This window comes from Sinocyclocheilus grahami, unplaced genomic scaffold, assembly GCF_001515645.1.
Source record: "Sinocyclocheilus grahami isolate Dianchi unplaced genomic scaffold, SAMN03320097.WGS_v1.1 scaffold163.1, whole genome shotgun sequence".
NCBI classification, from domain to species: Eukaryota; Metazoa; Chordata; class Actinopteri; order Cypriniformes; family Cyprinidae; genus Sinocyclocheilus; species Sinocyclocheilus grahami.
In genome coordinates this window covers 248943-264226 of record NW_015505342.1, presented here as the reverse complement: position 1 = coordinate 264226, position 15284 = coordinate 248943, and the positions used below count along the sequence as shown (strand labels likewise).

The following is a 15284-nucleotide window of genomic DNA, read 5'->3' as shown; positions in this document are numbered from 1 at the left end:
CGATTGGATTTATGGCTCTTGATTCCTTGATATTGTTTTCATTTGCCTTCCATATTGACATTTTAAAGTGCCCCTATTATGGGTAAAGAAAGGTTCATATTTTGGTTTTGGGAGTCCCCAACAACAGGTTAACATGCATGCAAGGTCAAAAACACTTTCATTGTCTTATAATATGCATTTATTTTTACCTTACTTGCTCAACGACTCCCAAACGATTCGCTCAATGATTTATTTTTCCAAACCCCTCCTTTGCGTGACGCTAATCTGCGGTGATTGGTCAGATTGGTCTCATTTTCATTTCATCATGCCTGTAATGCCTGATAAAGCAGTGTTTGTGAGCGCAGTGCTGCTTTTGTGTACAGCGTTATCGGGGAAACCGTTATTTTTACTGCTCCAAAAGCGGCACCTAGTGGCAAAGAATGAATCTGCATTTTCATTCAGACCAACAGGAAAAGACCAACAAGTGGGCGGGCAATATGCTAATGTTTCATGTTGATGTCAACATGAAACGGCTTGGGATTCATTTTAAAAACTACTCGTTTCAATGATTCAGTAGACTTTTGAGAGACAATAACTTTATACACGGTGCACTTTCAGATTTAAAACTTTGCAGGATGTTTTCATTCACTTAGAGCTGTTACACACTGCATGAAAGGTAATTTTCAAAAATCCATAATAAGGGCACTTTAAGATGAAATTAAACAAACTTGCAAATAATGTTGAATCCGCATCAATTCCTGCAAGAGAACATCGCAATATTGCGGTATTCGCAAAACAACCGAAAATGATCCATTCTTGATGTTTCAATGTAAATGTTGACTACATCGTTTCGTTGCAGACATCATCATACGACTAGATTTATGACTCTTGATTTCTTATTGCTTTCGTTTTCCTCTCAAATCTTTTCCATTCTTAATGTTTCAATGTAAATTTCAACCACATTTCATAGTTGACATCATTTGCATATAATGTTGATCTGCATTGATTGCTGCAATCGCAACATTTCAGAATGATTAAAAATCATAAATTCTTGATGTTTTGGTGTCAATTTTGATCCCATGGTTTTGTACTTGACATCGTACGTCGCTCTACATCGTCAGTCGCAGCCGAAACGGAACACATTTTCTAGTTCACTTTTCGTCCACTGCTTGCAGTAGAAGTTCTGAATGTTTTCTGCTCAAATGCAGCTCCATAAACAACCTGCAACCTTTGAATACATTTGAGGATGGTGTGAGGAATAGAGAGCCGTACTGTGAAGAAAAGCTGCAGGAATTCAAAAAACTGTGGGAGATGAACACTGCAGTTGTGCAATTTGCATCCAGCAGTTAGTTTGAAGTCCGTTTTCATATCAGCTGCATAAATCGACATGGCTGCTGCACTGCTGCAGCACTACCCCTTTTATCTCACCTCCTCTGGCTTTGTCTTTCCTGGCACTGTGTTCTTCCACTGCCTGTTTTAACCTATATTTAGCTCTCATGATGGCCTGAGGCTGCAGCTGAGAAGCAATGCCATGCAGAAATCGCATTTGTGATCAGCTGCAACCATAACAGGCAATGTTTAGAGAGACATCGTCATCGTTCTTAAACAGAAGAAAGCCACGATGGTGTCTGTTTTAGCCTTTCTTTCAGCACAGCCGTCGATAACTTATTCATGCCACTAATAGAGCTGCTCCGTTGGGCAAGAGGCCTCATTACGGCCCACGGATGACTATCGATCATAAGACACACACCATGCAGCCTTTTGCAAACAATACGCCCATCGTTTCCACCGCTAAACTGCTTCTTTTATGGGTGAAGTTGCAATTTGTTGATGTGTTTATCAAGTTCAAGAAGATTCCAGAGGCGTGTGGTGCAATTAAGCACCTGTGACTTTTGGGTTTTTAGGAGAATTGAGCCCAATAGCATGCAGGTGAAATGTTAATGCTAATTAAAGGCCTATGCTTTTAGAGGAAACTCAACCGCTATGAGGAAGTACTTTGTTTCCTCAAGGCAGGGGTTTCGACAGGGAGATTGGGGTGGTGTTGCAGAGGGTGCAAAGTTTATTGTATGATCTCAAAATTCCTATATTATATTAATATTAAGTTAAGTTTAAAAAAAGTAATAATTTAATAACACTGTTAAACAGTCTTGTGGTCCAACAATTATTGTTTGTTCTCAACATTTGTTTTTGCAAAACATATATAAAATAATAATAAAATAACGTAGGCCTATCCATTGAACAAAAATATATTAATGCAAATAATACAATAACTAAAAAATAAAAAAAATTATACTATATTTATATTATTGTATATTGTATTTTTTTTGTATAAAGTTAGTCATTTCATAACACTGTTAAACAATCTTTAGCAAATCTCAAAATATAGACTTTTCAATATTGTAAATTATAATGTTGTGCTTTCCAAAGTTTTTAATTATTTTTAATATATAGAGTTTACAAATTTTCAGCCATATCATTAAAATAATTTTTTACGAGATCATAATTTTGTTTGATTTCCACATTTGTTTTTGCAAAAAAGTATAAACTTATTCATTAAACTAAATATTTTAATGCAAACAATACAATAAATATAAAATATTTAAAATTATATTGCATTTGTATTATTTATTTTATTTATATATTGTCAAATATCTTATCTTAAAATATATCTTAAAATATACTTTATTATATTAAGCTAGTCTTTAAAATAATAATAATTTAATAACACTGTTAAACAATCTTTAGCAAAGCTCAGAATGAATATCTAAATTCGGTTTACTTCTAAAAATTAGTTTTTAGTCTTATTTAATGTATTTAGACACAATAATATTTTATGAATCGTAATTGCAGTTTCACTTGGTGGATAAAACAGGTGATAAAAAGAAAAAGAAAAAAAATCTGGTTTCCGCATGTTTAAGTCCATATATGTAAGGAATTTGCCTTTAAGTCTTAGGTTTATAATTCATAGCGGTTTGGCTGCATTCGCACTATGAGTCTCAGTTCATTGTATGAACGGGTTGCTGTCTCAACGTGATCGGTTACTGTTTGACCTGTTAAATTCAATCAGTGTGCCATAGGGTTGTGCCGATAGACTATAGTATCGTGTATCGACGATAGTCAGATATATCGCCTGTGGCTGATGCCACTGACGATAGCAAGATGAATTGAATTAATACGAATCTAATTAATATTAGGGCTTATTTGTTCCATTATATTTCTTTTTCCGTGTTTTAACAGTGTTGCACATTATAACCAATCACACGCGATTGTTATGCTTAAGAATGCAATGGCCAATCAGAGGCGTTCAGATGAGTCATCGCTGAAACAGCGGAGTTTCGTTGTTCAGAGCGCGATGTAAGTATAAGAGATTTATTCATAGATAGCTTCACTGATTTTAACGGGAGTGTATTTTAAAGTGCATAAACTCGCGCTAGACTGAGCTTGTGATGATATTCTTTGGTAATGTAAATGTTGTTTGCTCATTCTCTGTAGCCGATTTTTGAATAACTGAGGAAATATAAGCATTATAATTAGTAAATTACAATATTTCTATTGAATTGTTATCATGTTAAATACAAATTCAGTCACATTAAAAAGGCTGTTTTTAGCCTTACGCTGGAGTTTGTTCACTTTCCGGCAATGAAACTAAGTAAATGAATAATTAAATAAATTAGCACGATAATATCATGTATTGGCGATCTCACAGGCTGGGCCTATCCATTGAACAAAAATATATTAATGCAAATAATACAATAACTAAAAAATAAAAAAAATTATACTATATTTATATTATTGTATATTGTATTTTTTTTGTATAAAGTTAGTCATTTCATAACACTGTTAAACAATCTTTAGCAAATCTCAAAATATAGACTTTTCAATATTGTAAATTATAATGTTGTGCTTTCCAAAGTTTTTAATTATTTTTAATATATAGAGTTTACAAATTTTCAGCCATATCATTAAAATAATTTTTTACGAGATCATAATTTTGTTTGATTTCCACATTTGTTTTTGCAAAAAAGTATAAACTTATTCATTAAACTAAATATTTTAATGCAAACAATACAATAAATATAAAATATTTAAAATTATATTGCATTTGTATTATTTATTTTATTTATATATTGTCAAATATCTTATCTTAAAATATATCTTAAAATATACTTTATTATATTAAGCTAGTCTTTAAAATAATAATAATTTAATAACACTGTTAAACAATCTTTAGCAAAGCTCAGAATGAATATCTAAATTCGGTTTACTTCTAAAAATTAGTTTTTAGTCTTATTTAATGTATTTAGACACAATAATATTTTATGAATCGTAATTGCAGTTTCACTTGGTGGATAAAACAGGTGATAAAAAGAAAAAGAAAAAAAATCTGGTTTCCGCATGTTTAAGTCCATATATGTAAGGAATTTGCCTTTAAGTCTTAGGTTTATAATTCATAGCGGTTTGGCTGCATTCGCACTATGAGTCTCAGTTCATTGTATGAACGGGTTGCTGTCTCAACGTGATCGGTTACTGTTTGACCTGTTAAATTCAATCAGTGTGCCATAGGGTTGTGCCGATAGACTATAGTATCGTGTATCGACGATAGTCAGATATATCGCCTGTGGCTGATGCCACTGACGATAGCAAGATGAATTGAATTAATACGAATCTAATTAATATTAGGGCTTATTTGTTCCATTATATTTCTTTTTCCGTGTTTTAACAGTGTTGCACATTATAACCAATCACACGCGATTGTTATGCTTAAGAATGCAATGGCCAATCAGAGGCGTTCAGATGAGTCATCGCTGAAACAGCGGAGTTTCGTTGTTCAGAGCGCGATGTAAGTATAAGAGATTTATTCATAGATAGCTTCACTGATTTTAACGGGAGTGTATTTTAAAGTGCATAAACTCGCGCTAGACTGAGCTTGTGATGATATTCTTTGGTAATGTAAATGTTGTTTGCTCATTCTCTGTAGCCGATTTTTGAATAACTGAGGAAATATAAGCATTATAATTAGTAAATTACAATATTTCTATTGAATTGTTATCATGTTAAATACAAATTCAGTCACATTAAAAAGGCTGTTTTTAGCCTTACGCTGGAGTTTGTTCACTTTCCGGCAATGAAACTAAGTAAATGAATAATTAAATAAATTAGCACGATAATATCATGTATTGGCGATCTCACAGGCTGACGATAGGACGATATGAAAATTGAGCGTATTGCCCAACACTAGTGTGCCATCTGTAATGGAATCTGGTTTCTCTTGAAACAAGTAATATGTAATATTTTGCATCTGTACCTTTCTTTGTGTCCAATTGTTATATTCTGATCAGCTTCTGCTTTTCCTGTAAACCATAAGCGTGGTTTTTGTTTATAATGTGGATCTATATTTTGCTCTAATCTAATCGTGGTCAGTATGTTGTCTCCTGTCTAGATCGCGTCTCGCTGAAGCTCCAGGAAATGCATCTCATTAATGCATCCTGTTTGCAGTTAATAAGTCAGACAGACAGACAGACAGACAGACAGGTGAGGAGAAAGTTACAGACACCCAGAAATGATTAAACCAGGCCAAAGCGAAAGATCAGTTTGCATTATCCAGTGGGAGTGAAAGTGAGCTAGAAAAAGAGACTGACAGAGGGTGTAAGGTCAGATATGACTCACCGCGGTCAAATGAATGGTAAAAATGCGAATCCAGCCCTGTGGCTTTGTAGTCAGACTCATTTAAAGGTCGTCTTACCATTATATTAGAAGCGGTATCAACATTGTTTGGTGCCATCTTAACCTTTATAAGCACAATGATGGTTCTCAAAGGTGGTTTTAGGTTGTTGAGATGTTGATTTAGGGTGGTATATGCTTTGAAATACTGAAAATGATCTGGAGTGTTTAGATTCTGTGTATTAATTTTCTGTGCTTTTGTAATATTTTTTAAAAATATATATTAATTTGTTTGTTGTATTATTTGTCATGTTAAAGTGCATTTTTGTTTTTAATTTTTGTTCAGACTTTATCTAAATGTACCTATAGCCAATATTTTTATTTTTGTTGTTGTATTCTTCACATTCAATGCTAAAGTATGTTTTTTTAAATTATTAAATGCGAATCCAGCCCTGTGGCTTTGTAGTCAGACTCATTTAAAGGTCGTCTTACCATTATATTAGAAGCGGTATCAACATTGTTTGGTGCCATCTTAACCTTTATAAGCACAATGATGGTTCTCAAAGGTGGTTTTAGGTTGTTGAGATGTTGATTTAGGGTGGTATATGCTTTGAAATACTGAAAATGATCTGGAGTGTTTAGATTCTGTGTATTAATTTTCTGTGCTTTTGTAATATTTTTAAAAAATATATATTAATTTGTTTGTTGTATTTGTCATGTTAAAGTGCATTTTTGTTTTTAATTTTTGTTCAGACTTTATCTAAATGTACCTATAGCCAATATTTTTATTTTTGTTGTTGTATTCTTCACATTCAATGCTAAAGTATGTTTTTTTTAATTATTAAAAAAAATTGTTCTAAATTATTTTTAAGGGTACCGATAACTGATATGCAGAACCGATATTTAAAATAATGCATTCTTTCTGCTTTTTGATACAATACTAAATTCATGAACATTAGATTAAAAAGATGAAAACATTCATATTGAATATTTTATTAATAATAATTATTACTTTTATTACTGTTGTTGTTGTTTGTGGAATTAAATTTTTGTATTTGCATTTTAAGGGCATTTATAATTTTTAAGCTATTTTTTATTTGTAACAAATGGCTTTTAATAAAAAAATGCATTATCCAAACAGTTTCTAAATTAAGTTACTTTACCTGCGAATATTGTTGTTAGGTGCTTTTTAAAGAAGTGAATAATAGTAAAGGGAATATTGGTCAAACTGATTATCGGTTTTATCGGTTATTGTATGTTGAGCTGTCTTCCTTCAAAGCAGTGAGACAATGCTTGTTTTCCATGTCATGATCCCATTATTGTCCGTAAGATTTTGTTATTCCCACAAAATTTGTTACCTAGCTGACTTGCAGCGTGAGGGATTTAAATAGCATAAAAATTAGTCAAACAGCTTTAAAATAATTAGTGCTATTTTAACTTAGAATGAATGGCTTTATATATATGTATATGTATATGTATATGTATATGTATATGTATATGTATATGTATATGTATATGTATATGTATATGTATATGTGTATATATATATATATATATATGTGTATGTGTATGTGTGTATATAATATAATATATATATATTAGGGGTGTAACGGTACACAAATATGACAGTTCGGTACGTACCTCGGTTTTAATGGCACGGTTCGGTATGATTTCGGTACAGCAGGGGGGAAAACTAAACTTTTGAAAAACATTTTTTTATGGTTTACTGAACAAGTTGCTCTTTCTTTAAATACTGTCAGTTATAGTTAAAATTTTCTTAGTGATAAAAATCTTATCAGCTTATGCTTAAAACTATAGGGAGACCTTTTACATTATAAGGTTACAATTAGGAATAACAACTTAACCCAAACTTAAATTTAATTGCTATTTATTTTTAAATAGATGATCAACATTCAACTTAAAAAAATAAAAAAATTGTATGCAAACATGTAAATTGCACATAATGCAGTTTTTAAATTAACTTATAAATAATACAATTTCTAAGTTATTTGTTAAAATGTATTCAATTACACAATGGCTGTCATAGCATGTTTCATAACAGATTAATTTAAACATACTGTATATTAAGTAATTAAGACTAACAGGTTTAGTCAAATATAATGAGTATATGGTGTAATATTTCGCTAAATGCTCCTCTCTAGACTTAATTTCTCTTGTGAACTAACGAGCTGTGTTTTATTTCCACGCTGTATTGTTGATGTCTTTCCGCGGTTGAAACACTGATTGAGCAATTACATGAGGCATGAGATGTTCAGTCATGTTTATTCGCGTTAAAACTAGTAGTACAGAGGAAGGAATGATCGAGTTCACTCGCGCTCCGCTCTGCACAAATCTGCGGGGCGTCACAGCTCAGACACAGGAACCGGAGCTGATCGCGGTCGCTCTAGTCAGTGCTTGTGTTGGGATTATACCAGCACGTTTCTGAACCGTCCCAGAAGTGGCTCTCTAAGGCGTTTATATATATATATATATATATATATATATATATATATATATATATATATATATATATATATATCTCAAAACAATTTATGAATTAAGTTACTTCACCTGTGAGTGTGAATATTGTTGTTGAGTTGCTTTTTAATAGAACTGAATATCGGTAATAAAATTAAACCGGTCAAACCGATTATCAGCTTTATCAGTTATTGTATTTTGGACTGTTATTCTTCAAACAATGAGAAAATGATTGAAAAACTTGTTTTACACAGTTGTCTTGCAGCTTGTGGGACTGACAAATAGGCCTAGATTTAAAAAATGTATGTACTTTAAAAAAACGTTAATATCACATGAATGCGACCCATCCCAAAGGCTTTACTGCTCTCTGAGGGATTTAGTGATCATGACGTCCTCATTATTGTGCTACGGCACTCGCTGACATAGAAATATGGATTATGCTCTCTTGTCTCCATCTTTCAGAGAAAATCTGACTGGATTTGGACTATTTTTTGAGCCAGAAAGAAAAGCGATAGAATGAGTTTGAGACATTCAAGTTTAACTTCCATAATGTGACACATTTCTGCATGAAAAAGAATATTTAGCAAGAAATAATGGGATGGGATCGTTTGGGATTTGATTGGATGGGAAAATTGGGCCAGTCTTCACTAGTCATGCATCATGAGAAGTACATTTCTATTCTGTTCTTCATCCTTTTTTGAGATGCGAGTGAGAAACATGTCTTAAAGTATGTAACTGGAAATTAGTTTAACAACGTGTTTGTTCTTGGTTCAAGTAGTCGACATGAATTGTATGTGAAAGGAATCTAGTTAATGATAGTAATCATGGCTCATTTCTGGCTGACCACAGTTAAAGAATGATGCTTATTTGTCCTTCTCTATTGTTATGGTTTACTATATGTGGTTGGTTTGTTTATTTAGATTGTTTAAAACTATGAATCACTAATTCAAGAATCGATCTCTACTAACTGAATTTCGAAATTCTGATTCATAATTTCATTAGAATCATTCTAAACCCCACTTGTCTTCTCTTTCTCATCTTTTATAGTGTGTTATCAGGATGAAACGTTTGGTTGAGTTATTGAGCATATGGATGGTTCTTTATTCGTCTGTTCTGCAGGAAGCTTGTCTTTCAGATGGAGTCACATTAAAGCCTGTTTGAAGTACTAGAGGTTTGTTGGCCTCATTTGGTTGAGTGTGTGTGGATTGGACATCTAAATGGACGCCATGGCTATTTACTTCATCATAATGATTTATTCTATTCTATTCTATTCTGTTCTGTTCTGTTCTGTTCGTACAAAAGAAAAGACGGATAAGTGCGTAATACACCTTAAAAGTGTATTAATAAATATTGAGATTGATATTGGTTCTTATTTACTTATAATTACGTTCATGTTGTGTATTTTTGTGTGTGGGAAATATTCTTGCATGAAATGACATTTTGAAAATAGACATTTATATATTTACTATAATATTATTTTATGTTTGTGTGAACTTTCAATTAGATTCAAAACATTTTGAATATATATATATATATATATATATATATATATATATAATTGTATATGTTTTATATTGTATATATAACGTGTATAAAATAAAGACATTTATATAATGCATATATATAATTTTTTACTTTACTGTAATATAAACTATACAATTTATTTTGTGTAGTCTAAATTATATAAAAAAATGTAAAAGGTGCAATTATTGTTTTTAATAATTGTATTTATTTAATATAAATACTAAAAACTAATTATGTAAATATATACATTTCTCTGTAATATTGTAATCTTCTAGCTAATCATATGTATATCATATTCTGTTGTGCAGATCTAAAGAAGACTCTAGCTGTTCTTCTGGATAATATAATGCAGAGATTATCAAAGCTAGAGTCTAAAGTGGACAATATCATGTACAACGGGACCAGTACCAACCTGACCAATGGAACCGGGACCCCTGGACCGAACCCGGTCAACCCAGAAAAAGTCAATGTGGCAGGTACAGATGTTCTTTCTCGTATTTAAGTATTTTCTGATAATCTTCCTAATGAGCCATTCTGTTTCTCCTTGACCGTCACCCATTTCCAAAGTCCACGACCCTCTGCAGACCTCAGAGTAAACACAGCACTCTTTACACATCACATGCATCACACACACACACACACATGGTTTTCTTTCTCAGTTCCTCTATTCTTTATTGGATCCCATTGATTTTCTTTCATCTCCAAGATTAAGGACCGTGGGAGAAAACAAATAGTATTTGTTCGAAAAAAGGGCTTGATAATAGGGTTGGGCCGATAGACGTCCATCGCCGATGGCTGATATACATCACGATGTTTAGCCGGCATCGCGATCCCCATCCCCCAACAGCCCCCCCCCCTCCCTGCACAATCCGCCGCATTCCAATACCGTGTTCGGAAAGAAAATGACATGTAATACGGAACCCCTAAAGGGAATAAATACCTTATGGGAGGAAAATATATATTTCAGTATTTTCTCTCGCAGTTATATTATTGGGCAATTATACTGTATATAAATTGCGGGCATCAGGGAGCCGCGATTATGCCTGGCATTGAAACTGCTTTTAAATGTGCGATCGCTTTTTAGTTTCACTTTTACTTTCGAGATTTGTGATCGCACGCACTCTATTTATACAATGGAGCGGCAGTACTTACCACACTTTTGACAAGATTGATGTTTGCCAGTGGTGCTCAGGATCTGCAAATCATTCGCCATGGTCTTCAGTCATCTCCCCTTACTCTGTTTATGTGGTAAGTGAAATTATGTACTGCAATGTAACAGTCAACCGTTAGCAATCGTTATTTGTTTTCCATTTGTTTTTCCGTGTGTTTCTAAATACGGATTCACACTTCTTTTTTTTGGTTGACAGTTACACTGGTTGATTTTTTTATTACGTTGTATTTATTCATCTGCTAATATAGTGTTGTTTCAGGTTGTAGCGATGAATCCGAGAGTTCATGTAGCTTGAATTTGCCACTAAAGCAAAGTTTGACTTGGCAGCATTGAAGTTTGATGCTAAACTCTATGCGTGTGCGTGTGTTGTAGGCACAATGCCATCTTGTTGGCAGTTCGGATGACTGAATTTTAATTTAATATGATGGTTGGACATCTGCCATGGTAAAACTATAGTGTTCTCTATCATTCAGTATATCAAAGTATCAAAGTACCATGATATTACCATCAAATTCTGTCACTGTTACATGGTAACATCACAGTCATTTTTATGGTTATCAGTATCATTTTGGGTGGAAATACCATGTTTTTGAACAAAATTATCCATGGTGTTACTGTAGTTAAACTATTTTGACAGATTGGTCATTGTGGTAGTTTAAATTTCACTATATTGTATAATTCCACACTATAAATACCGTAGTAAACTGTGGTTACTGGTGTAGCCAAATAATACCATGTTTTTAGGACATTTACCACAGTAATACTATAATTTTCGGCACAATGTACAATTATAATCCAGTGGTTTTGGACATTTACTACAGTAATATCGTGGTTTTTGGATAGATACAGTGGTAATGCTATTCTTTTGTACATTGTCTTTTTGATCCCACTTTATGTTAAGTGGCCCTAATACCTGTGTACTTACATAGTAACTAGATTTGTACATAGTAACCACAGTGTAAGTACACATTGGTACATAGTATCTACAGCTGTAATGTTTGTGTAACTATGTAACAACCCACTGAATGGTATGTGTAAATACAAATGTGTAACAGGACTAACAGCACTTTTTGGTAAAGAAAGTGTTACATTTTATATTAAGTAAACAATTCTTATGGATTTACCATGTAATTACTCTGATGTTACACAGCAGCGGCCAGTAAGTTAGGCTTTACATATAAATTGTGGTTGGTGTCCAGAATGTTACACTTTATATTAAGTGGACAGTTCCTGAGGAGTTACCATGTAAGTACACTGGTATTACAGTGGTGCACCAACTCCACCAAATTGAGATCCAACTCCTCCCACTTTACATATCCCTAAACCTACCCATCTCCACCCCCCCTGGATCAAATTGTTCCAATTACTCTTATACATATTGTTGTTACAAAATGTAGTTATATATGTCCTGTTACACATTTGTACTTACACAAACCATTCAGAGGGTTGTTACATGTGTGTAGTTACATAAATATTACAGCTCTAGATACTATTACCAATGTGTACTTACACTATGGTTACATACTACGTACACATCTAGTTACGATGCAAGTACACAGGTATTAGGGCCACTTAATATAAAGTGGGACCCTAAACCATGTTATACAATGTTTTTGGAAATGTTACCAGAGTAACACCATGGATTTTGGATATATGCAATGGTACTGTGTTTTTAGACATTTACCACAGTAATACCATGTTTTGTTGTACATGTACAGTTATACAAACCCTTTTTTGGCTGTTTACCACAGCAATACCATATTTTTTTTGTACATGTACAATTATAATAACACTGTTTTGGACATTTATCGCAGTAATACCATGTGCAGTTATAATACCATAAATAGCATTAGATATTTACCACAGTAATGCAATGTATTCTTGTACAACCATAATTTTTTGGAAATGTACTGTACTGGAAATGAATTATTATGTTTCTATGTATATCTATAATATCATAAAACATATGGTAATCATTCAGTTCCATGCTTATATTAAAATACCATGGTATTACCATCTGATGCCATCACTGTAACATGGTTCGTCCACACTGCTTTGCTGTGAAGGTTGTATGTATGTGATTTCTCTGTGGCTTGACTTGATGTGTGTCCGGATGTGATCATCGTCTCTGACTCACTGTGCTTAATATAGGCCAAACCCCTGTTGAGTCATTTGGGGCTTGACAGCGGCTGGATACCGCTAACCCTATCTCCCTCCAACTGCTTTTTTGACAGACCCGCTGTGATGACAGTTCTGGTGACGGCCCTTTGTTTATAACGCAAACTGAGCCAAATTACTTTATAAGATACATTAAGTTGCAAAGTTAGGTTAAAACTACAGTATGTGATGGATATGGTGTGTTATGGCATTTGATTATGTAACACTCACCGTCCTGTCAATGCTAACTAGATTTGCGAAGATTGTGCAGAGCGTAAATAATTTAGCTCTTTTTTGAGTGGGCCATCGGTTTACTATCGGGGGTTTGTTGTGTCAATCTGTGCCGAATCCAGTGTAGACAGAATCGCAGATTATAATGGGTTCTGTTTTCTATAGTCACGTTGCACCGCTCACGTCCTGTGTAAACACTGGGGGAAATGAGCAAATTTTACGGATTCATTTTTAAACAAGACAGTTTGATGCAGGCTTTTCAGTGAGACTGAAAGTAAAAGATGATGCAGTGCTGAGTCTGACTAGAGTGGCTCTATATATTAATCTTGCAACACCGTAGGGGTGGGAATCACCAGAGGCCTCACAATACGATATTATCACGGTAATTGTGTCACAATACAATATTATTGCGATTTTAAATATATTGCGATATATTGCAATTTATTACCTTTTTCCAACTTCAAATTATGTCCCCAAAGGAAAACTTTGACGACATCTGTTTTAACTAAAAATAAATATTTCTCAGTTTGTTTATCTCACTTCAGTTTTATTATTGCAGTGAAAAAGGGGATTGTGAAGCAGACAAACTGACCAACACTTTCATGAAAACCTGTCATAAATGGCAAACTCAACTATTTGTATTACAGTCTAATCTAGTCCACCTTAATTAAATGTAAACAGGTATGCACTGCTGTGCTACTACAGGTATTTTGAACAGTGCAACTTGAAATTGTACTAAAAAGTTAAATTTTTAAAGTTCAAAGACCTTTCAGCAACTGGGGCATTTGAAAGTAAATTACTGCTAAATTTAAATTAAATGAAATAAAACATTTATTCTTACATCTAGGGATGCACCGAAATGAAATTTCTGGGCCGAAACGGAAACCGAACATTCTGGATGCACTTGGCCGAAAACAAAGTAATTTTGTAAGACTTTTTAAATTTAACTCAATTTTAATGATACTGAATTAAAAAAAAACACAAGCCAATAAATAACTACACTTTTACTAAAAGTAACACAATAAAACTGGACAGAATTTATATTAATATTGGTAACACTTTACAATAAGATTCATTAGTTAACTACTTTAGTTAATGATTTAAGAATGAACAATAGTTCTTCAGCATTTATTAATCTTAGTTAATGTTAATTTCAACATTTACTAATGCATTATTAAAATCAACAGTTGTGCTTGTTAACAGTTAATGCACTCTGAATTAACATGAACTAACAATGAATAACTGTATTCTCATTAACTAACATTAAGAAAGATTAATAAATACTGTAATAAATGTATTGTTCATTGTTCGTTCATGATAGTTGATAAATTAACTAACATTAACTAATGGAAACTTATTGAAAAGTGTTACCTTAATATTAAATATCAATATATTATTTTTATTAATTTCTATGTAACAGAATCAGATATAAGTTTTTTTTTTTGACTAATTATCCAAATAATGTAAAGTCCTAAAAAGCTATTATTATAAGAGCATATGAGCAGAGCATAGCAGAGCATAGCGTCACTGAAGGTAGCATTATTTGACCAGCGTTGCCCAGTACAGCTGAACTAGCCTACACCATGTTACAGCACAGTAGCGCTACTGCAAACCGGAACAAGTAGGCCTATACTGTATAGAAATTTCCTGTCAGCGCGTTATTTGAGTGGACTTTGCTTTTCCGATGAGCATGAGCGGTACACGAGCGGAATGCACATTCATAGATCGGAATATTGAGCGGCGCGTCAAACCGCGCAGTGACGAGGAGAGTGAAACATGCGCGCTGAACACTGCCGGGCTATGCGCCATATATATTATTATTATTATTATATGTAGCCTATATTTTTGGTGCATCCCTACTTACATCCCCTTCTTGTTTACAAATCCGAACTCGACAAATCGAAGTCCATACATCCAATTTAAATGCGGACAGAGCTTTCCTGATAACTTTCCGCGATGCTGCCCTCTTTATTTTACTAACTTACTGCATGCTGAAGGTGACCCAGCTGACCTTACCAGAAAAAAAACTCAACACCACCATTTAGTGGATTGTAAAGAAATTGATTTTATTATTCTACCAAAT

General features: G+C 33.2%; 1 protein-coding gene across 1 annotated transcript in view; it reads left to right on the top strand.

Moving 5' to 3' along the window:
* The window catches only part of mgat5 (alpha-1,6-mannosylglycoprotein 6-beta-N-acetylglucosaminyltransferase), a 103893-nt gene that overhangs the window by 26053 nt on the left and 62556 nt on the right, over nucleotides 1-15284 (top strand). The window contains exon 3 of the mRNA XM_016282612.1: nucleotides 9951-10118. Coding sequence (XP_016138098.1) covers nucleotides 9951-10118 — 168 coding nt within the window. The remainder of the gene's footprint in view (nucleotides 1-9950; nucleotides 10119-15284) is intronic.